Source organism: Myotis brandtii, unplaced genomic scaffold (genome assembly GCF_000412655.1).
Source record: "Myotis brandtii unplaced genomic scaffold, ASM41265v1 scaffold200, whole genome shotgun sequence".
Taxonomy (NCBI): domain Eukaryota; kingdom Metazoa; phylum Chordata; class Mammalia; order Chiroptera; family Vespertilionidae; genus Myotis; species Myotis brandtii.
The window spans coordinates 2290590-2306439 of record NW_005357453.1 but is presented as its reverse complement, the minus strand read 5'-3'; the positions used below and the strand labels follow the sequence as shown (position 1 = coordinate 2306439).

At 43.3% G+C, this 15850-nt stretch overlaps 1 protein-coding gene and 1 long non-coding RNA gene across 2 annotated transcripts; one reads left to right on the top strand and one right to left on the bottom strand.

The window, feature by feature from the left end:
* Nucleotides 1-18: 18 nt before the first annotated feature.
* On the top strand, nt 19-8629 carry ZNF397 (zinc finger protein 397). The gene is made up of 4 exons (XM_005865273.2): nt 19-392; nt 1311-1802; nt 2068-2206; nt 5172-8629. Exons 2-4 carry the CDS (start codon nt 1389-1391, stop codon nt 6212-6214), a joined length of 1596 nt encoding a protein of 531 aa, XP_005865335.1. The 5' UTR covers nt 19-392; nt 1311-1388; the 3' UTR covers nt 6215-8629.
* LOC106725938 lies at nt 6668-13110 on the bottom strand. Its single transcript, XR_001361947.1, has 3 exons — nt 11600-13110; nt 10334-10457; nt 6668-7061 (listed from the first exon to the last, which is right to left on the bottom strand). It is a non-coding gene; the product is annotated as an uncharacterized LOC106725938 (long non-coding RNA).
* Between the last annotated feature and the right edge of the window lie 2740 nt (nt 13111-15850).

Here is a 15850-nt window from a genome sequence, read left to right as displayed (position 1 = left end):
CGCTCGGGTCCCTGCGTCCCGCGGGGAGGGCACTGCTCCCCACCGCCCCGATCTTGCAAATGCTGCGGCCGAACCGAATATAAAGTAGAAAGGCCGGTGCGGCGGAGCTGAATAAGCCACAGATTCGCAGCCTCAATATTCTCACCTCGCCAGCTGATGGGCGTGTTAGGGTTAAGTGTTACTGTCCTGCTCGCTCAAGGGCATACCTACCCTCCTGTGGACAGTCCCCCATCCCAACGGCAGAGCCTGCCTGACCTTTATCAGAAAATATAATACGTGCTCGTTGCCATATTTCACTTTTTAAAAATGTTTACTCCGGTTTATCCTAAGCTTCTTGAGAGCTGAGACTGGCTTTTCACTTGTGTCTCTATATACAGGGTTTGGAACACGTGGTAAGCATTTAACAAGTTCTTCCTGGTTATTCCTAGGGAGAGGCATTTATTCAGGAGCAAACACCTTTGCATCCTATTACGGGGCTCCGGACAGAGCCCGTAATTCGTTCCTCAGTGATCCTTGAAGAAATTCAGTGAATACCAACATTGATCAAATGGCAAATAGTCAACAATATTTTTTATTTAAATCAAATAACGTTTAATATGCATTTTTAAAAAGTGTTTTACTACCTTAAATGAATCGACACTATTTGCCATAGATAAATTACTAAAAATATATATTTTTAAATCAGCATTTTTAAATCCGAGCTAGATACTGTTACCCTTGGTAGTGTGAGACGTATAACTTTATTAAAGAGGGAGTTCTGCCCTGGCTGGTTTGGCTCAGTGGATGGAGCGTCGGCCTGTGGACTGAAGGGTCCCAGGATTGATTCCAGTCAAGGGCACATGCCCGGGTTGCAGGCTTGATCCCCAGTGGGGGGCCTGCAGGAGGCAGTCGATCAATGATTCTCTCATCATTGATGTTTCTCTCCCTCTCCCTTCCTCTCTGAAATCAATAAAAATATATTTTTAAAAAGAGTTCTGCAAGTTTTACATACGTGTTAAAGACAGATTTTTCTCCTCGATGCATCAGAATTGAAAGAATTAAAAAGGAAATTTCTCAGTATGTGACTCATGTTAATATTGCATTGTTTTGCTTCTAAAATAATTTCTTATAGAATTGGTGGTAGAAATCCTACAAAATAGGAGACAGAGAAAGACATGAGTGATTTTTAGTTTGTCACTTGATTATTATTTATTTACAATCTCAAACTAGCTCCCTTTCAGAATGTTACTGGGCTGACTGATGTTTATTATTATCGGTTCTTCGAGGTTTTTTTTTCACTGCTGTAAGTTAACAGCTTTTTCACCCTTCAGGAAAGAAGAGGTTACTCAAAGAACTTCTGAAGTAGAGAACCCAGTTGTGAGTTTTTTTATCAGCTGTTTCAGGCCGGAATGGCTGTGGAATCCAGAGCCGTTTCAACCCTGCTACCTCCAGATCCTCAGGAACGAGAACTAATACTAGTGAAAGTAGAAGAAAGCCTTCCCTGGGGGCAGAAATTAAAGCAGAATGGGAGTACCCGATCTTGCCAAGAATTGTTTCGCCAGCAGTTCAGAAAGTTTTGCTACCAGGAGACACCTGGGCCCCGGGAGGCCCTGGGCCGACTCCAGGAGCTGTGCTACCAGTGGCTCATGCCGGAGTTGCACACGAAGGAGCAGATTCTGGAGCTGCTGGTGCTGGAGCAGTTCCTGAGCATCCTGCCCGAGGAGCTGCAGGCCTGGGTTCAGCAATATGGTCCAAAAAGTGGCGAGGAAGCTGTGACTCTGTTGGAGGATTTGGAGAGGGAATTTGATGATCCTGGACAGCAGGTGGGGACTGAGAGATGCACTATGTTGTGGGAAAAGGAATTTACACACTGGAGCATGTGGTGTCATCATAACAGTAGGATGAAAATTTGTCTCTACTGAACCATGACCCTGACGTGACTACTAGGGCCATGCCCTTCTCTACCATAAGTAGTTGTTTTTCCCTTGTCCCTCATGCCCAGGGATGCCTTTGTTAACCTCTGAGATTTTTAGTAAGCGTTTCCCTAAGGATTTTCTCACCACGCTAACCATATTTTACTGGTTTCAGATTCCAGCTAGTCCACAAGGACAAGCATTACCCTGGAAGGATTGGACACGTCTTGGAGCATCCCAAGAGTCAAACATCATACTCCAACCTTTAAAGGCACAGCTGAAACCTTGGGAACCTTGCCTTTCCTCCCAAAGTGGTAAGAAACAGAAACTCATCTGGGAACTGTTATCAGTTAGGCCTCTGGCCTTGAAGATACACAATGAATTGCATTTTACAAACATGCCACATGTAAGCCTCATCTTTATTATTCTAGGCCAGAGGTGCTCTGACCTAGAATTTAGCCACTTTTTATTCAGCAACTTTAACAAATCACAGTCAGGCTTCCTTTTGTCAGTTTCCCTGTTGTTTCTTTACTTATTCCTTCATTATATATCTTACCTGGATACTAATACATGTCTGATATGGTGATAGGCACTGGGTCTCTATCTTCAAGGAACTTTCAGGTTTATGTAGGTGGTGGACAAGCAAAACGGCAATTGCAGTATAGTGTAGTAAATTATAGAATAAGAGTAGGCACTGGGCACTATAGCCAATCTTAGCGGTTCAAGGAATAATTCTTAAAGACACATCTAAGACTTGAACTAGAAGTGGGAAGAAGCCAGGTAAATAGGTGGGAAAATAGGCTAAAGGAAAAGACTGTCTCAATATTTCTGACACTGGATGTATGAGGTTTTCCCTCACAGTAAGCAGTTCTGACACTAGCTCCCCAAAATGAGTGCAGATCCCACAGGTTAAGGTTTCAGTCCAACAAGACTGACCCCCACTACAGATGCCGATTGCATGTAACGAGTCCAGGTTACCCACACATCTGACTTTTGTGAATTGGCAGTTCCACGACCCCTCCTCAGGTTTCATAATTTGCTCGAATGGCTCACAGGACTCAGGGAAACACCTTACTTACTACTACTGATTTATTATAAAGGATACAAATGAACTAGCAGTACATAGGGTAAAGTCCAGAAAGGTCCTGTGTGCAGAGCTTCTGTAGCTGTGAAGATTGGGGTGCCATTCTCCTGGCACTTGGATGCATTCACCATCCTGGAAGCTCTCTGAACCCCTTTAAGGTTTTTATGGAGGTTTCATTACCTGGGCACAATTGATTAAATCATTGGCTGTTGATGATTAGCTAACTCAACCCAACCCTTCTTCCTGAAGGTCAGGGAATGGGGCTGAAAGTTCCAATGTTCTAATCACTTGGTTGGTTCCTCCAAGAGTCAACTCATTAGCATAAACCCAGGTATGGTTGGTAGGGGCTTATGAATAACAGAAGGCACTCCTCTCACATCTACCACTTAGGAAATTTAAACACTGTGCCCAGAACTGGGGATGAAGAACAAATATCTATATATATAAAAGCCTAATATGAAAATTGTCCCCGTGGGAGTTTGACCAGTAGACTGGGAGTTCAATCGCTCGCTATGATGTGCGCTTAACACCAGGGGGCGGTGTGGAACAAAGGAAGAAAGACCCTGGCCAGCAGCCGGAAGGCCCCGATTGGCCCTGATGGCCAGCCAGGCCTAGGGACCCTACCCATGCACCGGCCCTCTAGTTAATTATAATACGAGAGGCCTGGTGCATGAAAATTCATGCACTGGAGGGCGGTTCCTCAGCCCGGCCTGCCCCCTCTTACAGTCCGGGAGCCCTCGGGTAGGAGGCGACCCAGTGACCAGGGGAAGGTGACGCTCCATCACACCTCTGCTGCTGCCACTGCCAGCAGCGCAAGCCTCAGCCGGCCCTGGTTACCTGAACCTCGGGCAGCCCTGGGGGGCTGAGGGGACTGGGGGACTCCGGAGGCAGGCACGTGGCTGCCACCCCGGCGGGGCTGATGGGACTGGGCGCCGCCATCTTTTAGGGCAGGCAGTCAATTAGCATATTCCCTCCTTATTGGCTGTGGGCACCGCCATCTTTGAGGGCAGGCAGTCATTTAGCATGTTCCCTCCTTATTGGCTGTGGGCACCGCCATCTTTGAAGGCAGGCAGTCAATTCGCATAGTCCCTCCTTATTGGCTGTGGGCGCCGCCATCTTTTGAGGGCAGGGTGGTCAATTAGCATATTCCCTCATTGGCTGTGGGTGCTGCCATCTTTGTGACAGTGTGAGGGTCAATTAGCATATTCCCTCTTTATTAGATAGTATCACACAAGCAAAGGCCGCAAAGTCCTAAAGGTGAGAGACTATAGCCCATTGTGGGAATTGCAGAAAATTCAATTTAACTTGAACAGAGAATTTATAGAGGAGAGGTGGTAAGAGAAACTAGACAGGAAAATGGGACCCAGATTGTGGAAACCTGTATGTCATTCTACTTAGTTTGTACAGTGCAGTGGGTACATGTGAAGGGATTTGGACAAGGGAATGACATGATTGGGTGTGTGTTTTAAAATTTAGTTGCAGGATGGAGAATGCATTTTAAGGTAAGAGTAGATAGAGCCCTGTTAGAAACTGTTATAATCAAGTGGCCACGGTGAATAAATCAAGGTGTATTGTGGTGAGAGGTGGGGAATATCAAAGCGACTCCTGCTTATCGGTATTTATTGTATTGCAGTAGCTGGTCATTGTTAAAGTGGAGCATGTGGCTAGGAGTTGAGGTTTCAGGTTTCAGTCTTAAAACTGCTTGGTTAATAGTGGGCCTATTTCATATACATGGAAAACATAAAGGAAAAAACACACGGATGATGTATTTAGGTGCTTGTGAAATATTCACAAGTAATATGTCCAGTCAGCATTGGATATGCAAGTCTAGAGCTTATCAGAGGAAACAGGATAGAACTGGGGATCTGATTAGCGTATAACGTAAGTACATTAGTAATTGAAGTCTAGGGGATGGACATTTTGTAGACTGGGCATGATACGTGAGAGCCCAGCACAAAATTAGAAGGAACTCATGTTTGAGTGGTTGGTCTTGACTCTGAGAAGGAACAGCCACAGAAATCAGGCTAATATAGCTGTTTCTGGAAGGGAGGTGTTGTCCACAGAGTCAGTGTTACAGATATATATGAATAGTGACATCTTTTGTGGTTGGAGCATCTGTTTTCTGTCACATAGAAAGTGAGTATTGAGAGTGATTGGAGAAACTAAAAATCTGGTTTTTGCTATTATCATTTCAGATTGTGAGAACAATGGATCAGCGGCAAAGAAGGATATTTCAGGAGGAAAAGCAGGACTTCTCCAGGAACTCTCATTCGGAAGAATTAGTGAACACAAAAGCCACTTCAAGAGGCTGCAAGGAAGTGCTTCAGGGGAGAAATTAGGAAGCTCCCCTTCCCCAGCAGGCAGTTGTAGTCAAGCCATCACACACAGATCTCTAGGAAAGAGATTCCACCATGAGCCCCAGAGAAGCCTGATTCTAAGTACAAGCTCTAGAACATTTCAGAAAGTTCCTACGGAAGAGAGACCTCATAGATGTGATGTATGTGGGCACAGCTTTAAACAGCATTCCTCTCTAACACAACATCAGAGAATCCATACCGGAGAAAAGCCCTACAAATGCAGCCAGTGTGGGAAGGCCTTTAGCTTGAGGTCGTATCTGATTATTCATCAGAGAATCCACAGTGGTGAGAAAGCATATGAATGTAGTGAGTGTGGAAAAGCCTTCAATCAGAGCTCGGCCCTCATTAGACATCGGAAAATTCATACAGGTGAGAAAGCTTGTAAGTGTAATGAATGTGGCAAAGCATTCAGTCAAAGTTCATATCTCATCATCCATCAAAGAATTCATACTGGTGAGAAACCCTATGAGTGTAATGAGTGTGGGAAAACCTTTAGCCAAAGCTCAAAGCTTGTAAGACACCAGCGAATCCACACAGGAGAGAGACCTTATGAATGTAATGAATGTGGGAAAGCGTTCAGGCAGAGCTCGGAGCTGATAACCCATCAGAGAATACATAGTGGAGAGAAGCCCTATGAATGCAATGAGTGTGGAAGAGCCTTCAGTTTGAGCTCGAACCTCATTAGACATCAGAGAATTCATAGTGGAGAGGAACCTTATCAGTGTATTGAATGTGGCAAGACATTCAAAAGGAGCTCAGCCCTAGTTCAGCATCAGAGAATCCACTCTGGGGATGAGGCTTACATATGTAATGAATGTGGGAAGGCTTTCCGGCACAGATCAGTCCTCCTGCGCCATCAGAGAGTCCACACTGTGAAGTAAGTGGTGAATACAATGAATATTGTAAATACTTCTGTCAAATGTTTATGTTTGTTCATCAAAAGGGTTTACTTTGAGCAAGACTCCATGAAGGTTGTGAACTCCTAGGTCTCGAGTGAGTCTGACTTTATGCAGCACTCCCCCGTGCGCATGCACATTGTCCCTTGAAAGCTTTTCCTGTGACTAGTCAGAACAGTAGATGGAAGAATTGTTGCTTCCTCCTTTTCTATCATCATTAGGAATACTCAGGAAATAGGAAAAATGGGACTTTTGCATTGAAACCTCAGTTTCCAGGAGAATGTCATGAAGAGGGTAAGCAGTCCATGCTCTGTCACTGCGTCGGATCGCTGGTGTGCCAGGCTTGGGGGACGGTGTGGACAATATGAGGGACATTTTGTCTCAGGAATGCAAAAGTTTACTAATCAATTAAGAACAGTGACAGGACAGCAAGACCGATAGGGGAACAGTTTCATTAGTGATTTAATGAGCCCAGGGCCAACCAGAGTGAGACAATAATTCAGATTAATTTATCCAGCAGTTCTTTTTGAGTGCTTGCTTTGTGCCAGGAACTAGGTATAATGGAAAATGAAGACATTTTGTACAGTTTAATGAGCAGGGCAAACCAGCAATGACACTAGTATGATCAGTGCCACGTGCCATTAAGGAGTCCGTAACCCAACCTCGGTCAAGGGAAAATGATCTGAAGGATGAGGGGGAACATAGACACAGGCCCGGAAGGAAGTCTGAGAAATTAAAAGTCCCCTTGGTGTGGAGCATGCCGGGTGAGTTCCTGGGGAAGTAGAGTCAGGTCTGTAAGACGTGTGGATGCAGCCAGTCCCTTAAGCAGTGCCTACAGTAAAGTAGGAGCCAGGAGAAGTTTGTTAATAGAAAAACTCTGGAGTCCTTGGACCACAGGGTGGTGAGTTTTGTCTTCGTCTGGTGTGACCCAGAAAAAGGGTTAATAAGTAGTTTCCTTGCCCTACCTGTAGGCTAGACCTTTTGTGGGGGTGGGGGTGGGGCCAGAAAGACCCCAGCCTGGAGGTTGAGAGTCTGTCTAAATGTCCCTCTCCCAGACAGAAGGACATCTTTGGTTCCTACCAGTAAGACTGACAAAGCTGCTATCAACTTCCACCTTCCAGTGCTCAGGATCAGAAGCTGCTGTGGCTACCATATCACTGGGGGCTGCACCCCATAGTTCCTCGTGCACTGCCTTGGGCTCTGGTGCTGAAGAACATTTGTCAGTTGCTGGGTCTGTGACTTATTCTCCAAGCACCTCACACACAGTTTTGTTTTATATCAGCAGCATTCAGTCTTTCATGAATTCGGTTCAAGACAAAGCTAAAGGGAAGTGGCAACAGTCATGATCCATCCAGAGATTCCCATCTTCTGAGGGACCGGGCCGGAAAAGTACCCCTAGACTGGTACTTCTCTACAATGTGGAACGGGGTATAAGCTAGCCAGCAACAGAAAAACGTTATTCAAAATACCTAACAGTTATCACTCACCAAAAATAGAAACCTATGGGCATGCAGAGGATAAATAGAGAGGTAGTACTCCAGATGAGCGTGTATTAACCAGCAGGAATGGCAGGAGGGCTAACTGCACAAGCTTAGAATGAAAAAAGAAAGGGAGAGAATCATTTGGAAAAGATGGTAACATGTAACAAGAGCTAGTCAACTCCTGTTTTCTTCCACAAAGATCCAAACTGAAGGGGTAGGACAAACTAACTAGGAATGATACACCATCTATTACAGAAGGAGGATATTCTTTACACAGAGAGTTCTTACACAGATCAGTAAGAAACGCAGTAGGTACTTGTTCAGGCTTTGTGTATATGTACTCGTTATTTGTCAGACGCCCATATTTTGCAGACGAGGAATGAAGGCTTAGGATCACGGCTTACTCTGTGTCATGTCGCTACACAGTGATGAGGTTAGACTGAACCAGGCAGTAGGAATCCAGAACCCTTCTGTTTCTCTACACTGTCTCCCCATTAGAAAGTCACAACAGAAAAAAGGTTTCTTAAATAGGCAAAACAAAAGAATAAATTCAATGCACACTAAGTGTTCAGCCTTGCTGGAATTAAAAACGCTGTATTGAAGCAAGAGTTGAGATGTCCCTCACACAACTAACAATTCAGGGAAACTGGGACGCTAATGTTGCAAGTGGGATGTGAGTAGATACTGCCTCTGGCAATCAAACCAGAAGCCTTAAGCATTGCCTTTTGACTTTCACATTCTACCTATAAATTATGCTTCAGAAACCAGCAGGGATGTATACAGTCTTAAAAGTGATGTTGACATAAATGACAAAGCATTATTATCTTATGTAAAAATAAAAGACAATTATGTACAGTATGATTCCATGTAAAAATATATTTATGCATTAAATACTGGAAATAAATCTTAAAGTGCTATATTGGTTCTGAATGATGACATAGATTATTTCATTTTCTCTTACACTTTTCTGTGTCTTCCAAATTTTCTTGCAATAAATATTTAAAACTCTAAAATTAGAGAGAAAGGGTATGAAAGGGAGTGGAAGCCCAGGGTCGTGGAGAAGTATTAAGTAAACCACATACTCTCCATAGCATCTCTTCCAAGTCCTAGGAGATTAGCTAACTTGTTAACTCGGATTGTGACTTCCTTGTTGGTAAATGACAATGGTAGACATACCCATCTCACACTAATATATACACAATGTCTTCTACAAACTATAAATCTGCAAATGTGAACTATTTGCATGAAGGAGATTTACAGGTGAGAAAAGGAATAGCCTTGAAGCAGAGACCTTTGTTCTTGCTAGTTCTTTTCCATTCATTCTGCAGCTGTAAGCAAGTCACCTGACAGTCTGGACCCTCAGTTTAAAGGAGCTGAAGTAGGAGATCTCTTACAGTTAGAGGTTCAACATTCTACGTGTATATAAAGGGGAGGGGAGGGCACCAGTATAAGCTAGATGTTAAAGGTAATTGTTTTTTCCTTCACCAGCTGGATGGAAAGTAATTCATGTCTTTCCCTTTTGTTCAGGCCTTGTTTCTTTTGGGATAGAGGCAGTCCAGGGGGGAACAATGTTTACCTTAAATGGATCTTGCACAACAGATTCATAGATTTGATTTTATTTTTATTGATTTCAGAGAGGAAGGAAGAGGGAGAGAAAGAAACATCAATGATGAGACTGCAAATGTGAACTATTTGCATGAAGGAGATTTACAGGTGAGAAAAGGAATAGCCTTGAAGCAGAGACCTTTGTTCTTGCTAGTTCTTTTCCATTCATTCTGCAGCTGTAAGCAAGTCACCTGACAGTCTGGACCCTCAGTTTAAAGGAGCTGAAGTAGGAGATCTCTTACAGTTAGAGGTTCAACATTCTACGTGTATATAAAGGGGAGGGGAGGGCACCAGTATAAGCTAGATGTTAAAGGTAATTGTTTTTTCCTTCACCAGCTGGATGGAAAGTAATTCATGTCTTTCCCTTTTGTTCAGGCCTTGTTTCTTTTGGGATAGAGGCAGTCCAGGGGGGAACAATGTTTACCTTAAATGGATCTTGCACAACAGATTCATAGATTTGATTTTATTTTTATTGATTTCAGAGAGGAAGGAAGAGGGAGAGAAAGAAACATCAATGATGAGAGAGAATCATCTATTGGCTGTCTCCTGCACGCCCCCTACTGAGGGCCAAGCTTGCAACCCAAGCATGTGCCCTTGGTTGCAATTGAACCCGGGACCCTTTAGTCCATAGGCCGACGCTCTATCCACTGAGCCAAACGGCTAGGTCCAGATTCACAGATTTTAAAAGATAATGTGCAGCCTGGCTGGTTAAGCATTGATCCATGAACCAGGAGGTCACGGTTTGATACCCGGTCAGGGCACACGCCCAGGATGTGGGCTCGGATCCCCAGTAGGGGGCGTGTAGGAGGCAACCAATCTGATTCTCATCATTGACGTTTCTATCTCTCCCTCTCCCTTCCTCTCTGAAATAAAAACATTTTAAAAAATAAACAAGATAAAGATAATGTGCAATTTAGACAAGGTGCTTAATATCAGTTTCCTACCTCTTCTCCCTCATTTCCAGAGGCTTCAATTAACACTGTCCAGCTGAGAGGATTAGAAATTAAGCGAATCTGACCTTGGTCTCTCCATCAGCCCTATGAACTCCTTTGCTTCTCTTGCCCATAAAGTGAATCCTCAGACCACAGGGGGTTGCCAGGTAGATTGACCTCCATGCAGAAGACCTGACCAGGAGAGCATTTCTGCAAAATCAAGAGGAAAGGTGAGCTCTGTAGGCAGACCCCACTTATGCCCATCCACCTCCTGCTTTTGATGGGCCAGAACCTGACATTGCTACTCAAACTTTGTCACTGGCAGCTGGCTTATTGGCTGGTCACAGATCTAAAAGGTCATGGGCTTTTTTTCTTTACAAGCATGGACCTACTGAGAGGAGGGGAAGGCCATGGCAATTGCTCTGACTCTTGCTGTCAAAGGTGGGCACAGATGTGTGTGTGTGTTTCAAGAGGCTACTTGTGGCCCGGCTGGTGTGGCTCAGTGGTTGAGCAGCAACCTATGAACCAGGAGGTCACGGTTCCCGGTTGGGGCATATGCCCGGGTTGCGGGCTCAATCCCCAGTGTGGGGCATGCAGGAGGCAGCTGATGAATTATTCTCTCTCATATTTGATGTTTCTATCTCCCTCTCCCTTCCTCTCTGAAATCAAAAAATATATATATTTTTAAAAAGAGGCTACTTGTTCTCACTCCTATGGTCTTTGAACCACAGTGAAGCCCCAAGTGTACCTAGTGAACTGCTGCCCCAGGGACTAGCTGCCAGTTTCCAGACACTTTCTGGCCCAGGGAATAAAAGCAAAGAACACCAATTCCCTGACCTCTTCCCACAACTCCCCCCATCCTCCAGCACATCTCCAATCATATTCTTGTGCTCCTTACTCCTGAGGGAATAATTTCAAAGCAAAACTTAAAACTCAAATTTTATTACAATACATCTTGCATTACATTCTAGTGCTAAACAGTTGAAGTATAAATGTTAAAAATCGGTCACTAAAAATGATTTCCCAAACAAGATTTTTACCAAAAAAATTAGGGTTGGGATAAAAACAAACAAACAGAAAATACTCCAAAATGTTAACAATGTGCCTATGGGAAGTGAGATTGTGGGTAATTTATACTTCCTCATTTTCTGTATTATTAACACGTGCAGTTCACAATCAGAAAAAAAACTATTAAATGTTATTAAAAACATGAAATCATGTGATCATCATCTATTGAAAAAAAAAAGGCAACTATCCATTTGAAGTCTTCAGTCTTCTGATTGGCCTCACTTAATGATAATCCCACAACCTTTGGACACAAGACTCTCGCCCCAAGTTCACATCCCTCTTACCCACAACAGCTTTGATCACCAAGTCTTCAGAAGCGACAGTATCTGGAAGGGAAATCAGGACATGATAGGAGAGGAATCAAACTCTCTCTTAGGTGTTAATTGCTGAAGGCAATTATGTGTTAACTAAAACTACCAAAATAAAAACTAGCAGAGTTGAGTTTTGAGGAATCTGAGGGGGTAATTCAACAAATATTCATTGCCCCCAAGTAGCTTAGCATCCGGAAGCCTGGTGATGAGAGGGAACAGGGAGTGAGGAATAGTGGAGCCTGGGAAGGCAGGCCTCCCATTCCTATGTTCCTGCCAACTTCCTGGGCCCCAGGTCATGGGACGCAGACACTCCAGTCCCAACTGTCCCTCTAGCCTCCAACATGTTTTCTTTCTTTGGTGCATGTACATGCCTTTTGCCATAGGACACACAGTCTTCTATCACACAGATTCTCCCGAGCACTTCAAGAGCGCTTAGGTCACTCTGAGTCTGGGATCGGCTACCCAACTCAGTGATCATAAATAGGAAGAAATGTCCTCGCTTCTGAACCAGGGTCTGTAAGAACCAAGCCCTTGTTTCTGTCTGAGTCCTCACCAGAAGTATCTCTAATGCTCATGGTTTTTAGTAACATTCTGTTCATGACAACAGATGTATTCTCTGAGATGAGAGGGCAGTTCTCACTGTCCTTTTCACTTCTTTCTGAGCCCCCTCAAGAATCACCATTCATGTCCATATTCCTACTAACAATCTCTTCAAGGCATCCTAGTTATTTTTCTATCATGAGCCTTAAAACTCCTCTAGCCATTACCCAATTTCAATACACATCTGCATTATTGGGTGTTTGTTACAGCAGCACCCCACTTCTGGTACCACAAACAGAGTGGCTTCATGCAACAGAAATGTATTCTCACAGGTCTGGAGGTTAGAAGTCCAAGATAAAGGTGCTGGCAGGGCCATGCTCCCTTTGAAGGATCTGGCCCCTACCTGGCCCTAACTTCTAATGGCTGTCGACCATCCTTGGTGTTCTGTGCCTTGTGGATGCTTCACTTTAGTCTCTGCCTCCATGCTCACATGGCACCTCTCCTCTGTGTCTGAATTTACCTTTTCTTATAAGGTCACCAGTGGTTGGATTAGGGCCCATGTTAATCCAGTATGACCTCGTCTTAAGTTGATTACATCTACAAAGATCCTATTTCCAAATAAAGTCACATTTGCAGGTACCAGAAGTTAGGTTTTGAACATATATTTTTCCAGGACACAGTTCAATCTACAACATTGTGAGAAAGACAAACCAAGGGTTGTTTAAACTGCTGTGACTTGATTTTCAGTTACTTAGAATTGAAGATTTTTCATACTGTTGCCAATGACCTCATTGGTTGAAGATAAAGGAGATTACCTGATCTGAATTCAACTTTAAAGGTCTTGGGGAAGTCTGGTGTTTCTTTGGGAACTCTGATTATAGTGGCCAATATTTCCTTTTCTGAACCTGATTTTTCAACACTGGTTCTGTTTTTTTTAAAGTCGAAGTCAATTGGACATGCACGTTAATGTGTTAAAAATGTCATATTGTTGCTCTAGCTGGTTTGGCTTAGTGGATAGAGCGTTGGCCTGCAGACTGAAGGGTCCCAGGTTCAATTCTGGTCAAGGGCACATGCCCAGATTGTAGGCTCAATCCCCAGTAGGGGTTATGCAGGAGGCAGCCAATCAATGATTCTCTCTCATCATTGATGTTTCTATCTCTTTCCTTCTCCCTTCCTCTCTGAAATAAAAATATTTTTTTTAAATGTCATGTTAAAAAAAAAAAAACCACAGCAGCAGCCTACTTGTTAATACTGATCTGATCAAAAGAAAAGTTAATTTTTAAATGTGGCTTCACAATTTGGATTTATGTTCCTTTTTAACTTGGAACTGGAAATTGATATTTACATTGAAATTAATTCTTTTTTTAAAATATGTATCTTTATTGATTTCAGAGAGGAAAGGAGAGGGAAAGAGAGATAGAAACATCAATGATGAGAGAGAACCACTGATTGGCTGCCTCCTGCACATCCCCTACTGGAGATCAAGCCTGCAACTCAGGCATGCACCCCTGACCAGAATCGAACCTGGGACCCTTCAGACCGCAGGCCGACGCTCTATCCCACTGAGCCAAACCAGCTAGGGCTGAAATTATTTGCAAAGATTGTGTATATAGCGTATCAAATTTATTTCCAATACAATATTATACATGATAAGCAAAAGTTCACATATGGATCTTCATGTTCAACTTTCTAAGGGAAAGTTCCATAGTTTTCATCATTATCTGAAAAAAATTAAGAACCACGTCTCTATGCCTAAATCAGACATATGTTCATTTGGCCTGGTTTTCCCCAACAGAAAATGGAATAGGAAAGAGAAACCAGGTAGACTATTAGTGGATGGCCTATCAGTTTCATTCTTGAGAATCTTATCTCGTTTCCCATGCCTGTCTTATCACTCCTGATCTCTCTGGAAACCTCTGAGTTCCTTACCTAACTTAGAGGGACCGCTCCAGTGTGAGCTGGTATGGACTACGTACAGCTGGGTCTAGGGTTGTTTTGGCAAACCCAACAAACTGTTTGGTTTTCTTTCTTTCTTTTTTTTTTTTAATATATATTTTATTGATTTTTTACAGAGAGGAAGGGAGAGGGATAGAGAGTTAGAAACATCAATGAGAGAGAAACATCGAACAGCTGCCTCCTGCACACCCCCTACTGGGGATGTGCCCGCAACCAAGGTACATGCCCTTGACTGGAATCGAACCTGGGACCCTTCAGTCCGCAGGCCGACACTCTATCCACTGAGCCAAACCGGTCAGGGCCTGTTTGGTTTTCTTGATTAAACCACCCAGAAGATCTATATTCACATCATCACCCCTGGGTAAAAGGTCAACAAAACCCCCTCCCTTGGTACATGAGAATTAACTTTTGATTAACTTTCTCATTCTGTTTTACTAGAAACCTGTTAAAAGCGGTATGTCAACAATGTCATTCTCATACACTGCTGGTAGGGATGCAAAATGGTTTAGCCACTCTGCAAACGATGTAGCAGTTTCTGAAACTGTTAAACATACACCTACCATGAAAGAAAAAAAAATATGTCCATGTAAATACTTATACATGAGTGTTCACAGCAGTTTTATTTGTAATAGTAAAAAACTGAACCCAAATGCCCATCAGATAAGCAAATTGTGGCATATATATCCAATGGAATACTTAGCACAAAAAGAAATGGAATATTGACACACATGGTAATACAGGTAAGTCTCAAAATAAGTGAAAGAAACCTGACCAAAAAAAGAGTGCATTCTGTATAATTCCACTTAATAAAATCTCTAGAAAATGAAAACTACTCTTAGCGACAGAAAGCAGACCGCTGGGAGGGGGCTGTGGGAGGAGAGGGGGTGTTACCAAGGGAAGGAGAAAACTTTTGGGGGTTGCTGCATGTGTTCACTATTTTGATTGTGGTGATTTCATGGTTGTATGCATATGACAAGACGTATCAAATCGTATGGTTTTAGTATTTGCTAATTCCTGTATATCTTTTATGCCTCAGTAATGCTGTTTAAAAAAAAAAAGTGTCTGTATTTGCTACTTGTGAGGGCTGGACCCAAACGAGTTCCTTACAGGTATATCAGGGTCTCATTCATGCATTCTTGAAGATTTCATATATTTCAAGAGGGTCTTGGGCTGGAACAGGAAGCCCTCTCCCTCTACCTTAACCATCACTTCAGCCAGCCACCATTTTCTCATACCTGAACCTTTTTTTATTGTTAATCCTCACCCGATATTTTTTCCATTGGTTTTCAGAGAGTGGAAGGGAGGGGAGGAGGGAGACAGAGAGAGAGAAACATCTCTCACACAGATTGGTTGCCTCCCACACGCGCCCCAAAGGCCTGGGACCCTTCAGTCCATGGGCTGCCACTCTATCCACTGAGCAAAACCGGCTAGGGCTCATACCTGTACCTTTTCTTCCAAGCATCTTAACCAAGTCGCATGTCTCACCAGTCTCAATTCTCCTCCTAATTCCCCCTTTATTCCCAAGAACACAGTACTAGCTTCCCTACCCTGATGCTCTGCGGCTCACTCCCCACTCCATCTCAGTCCTTCTTTCCACCCTGATCCCTTGGTCATGAGGGCTGTGCTGGCAAGCAAACTTTTAGAAAGCAACACTATGGCATATATATATTTATTTATTTATATACATATTTATATATATACATATTTACATATATATACACACATACT

Bases quoted from the DNA above. Each gene is read 5' to 3' on its own strand.
- ZNF397 (XM_005865273.2), top strand. From the start codon at position 1,389: ATGGCTGTGGAATCCAGAGCCGTTTCAACCCTGCTACCTCCAGATCCT. The intron at 1,803-2,067 runs GTGGGGACTGAG...TACTGGTTTCAG, and splicing joins TTGATGATCCTGGACAGCAG to ATTCCAGCTAGTCCACAAGG. The intron at 2,207-5,171 runs GTAAGAAACAGA...TTATCATTTCAG, and splicing joins TTGCCTTTCCTCCCAAAGTG to ATTGTGAGAACAATGGATCA.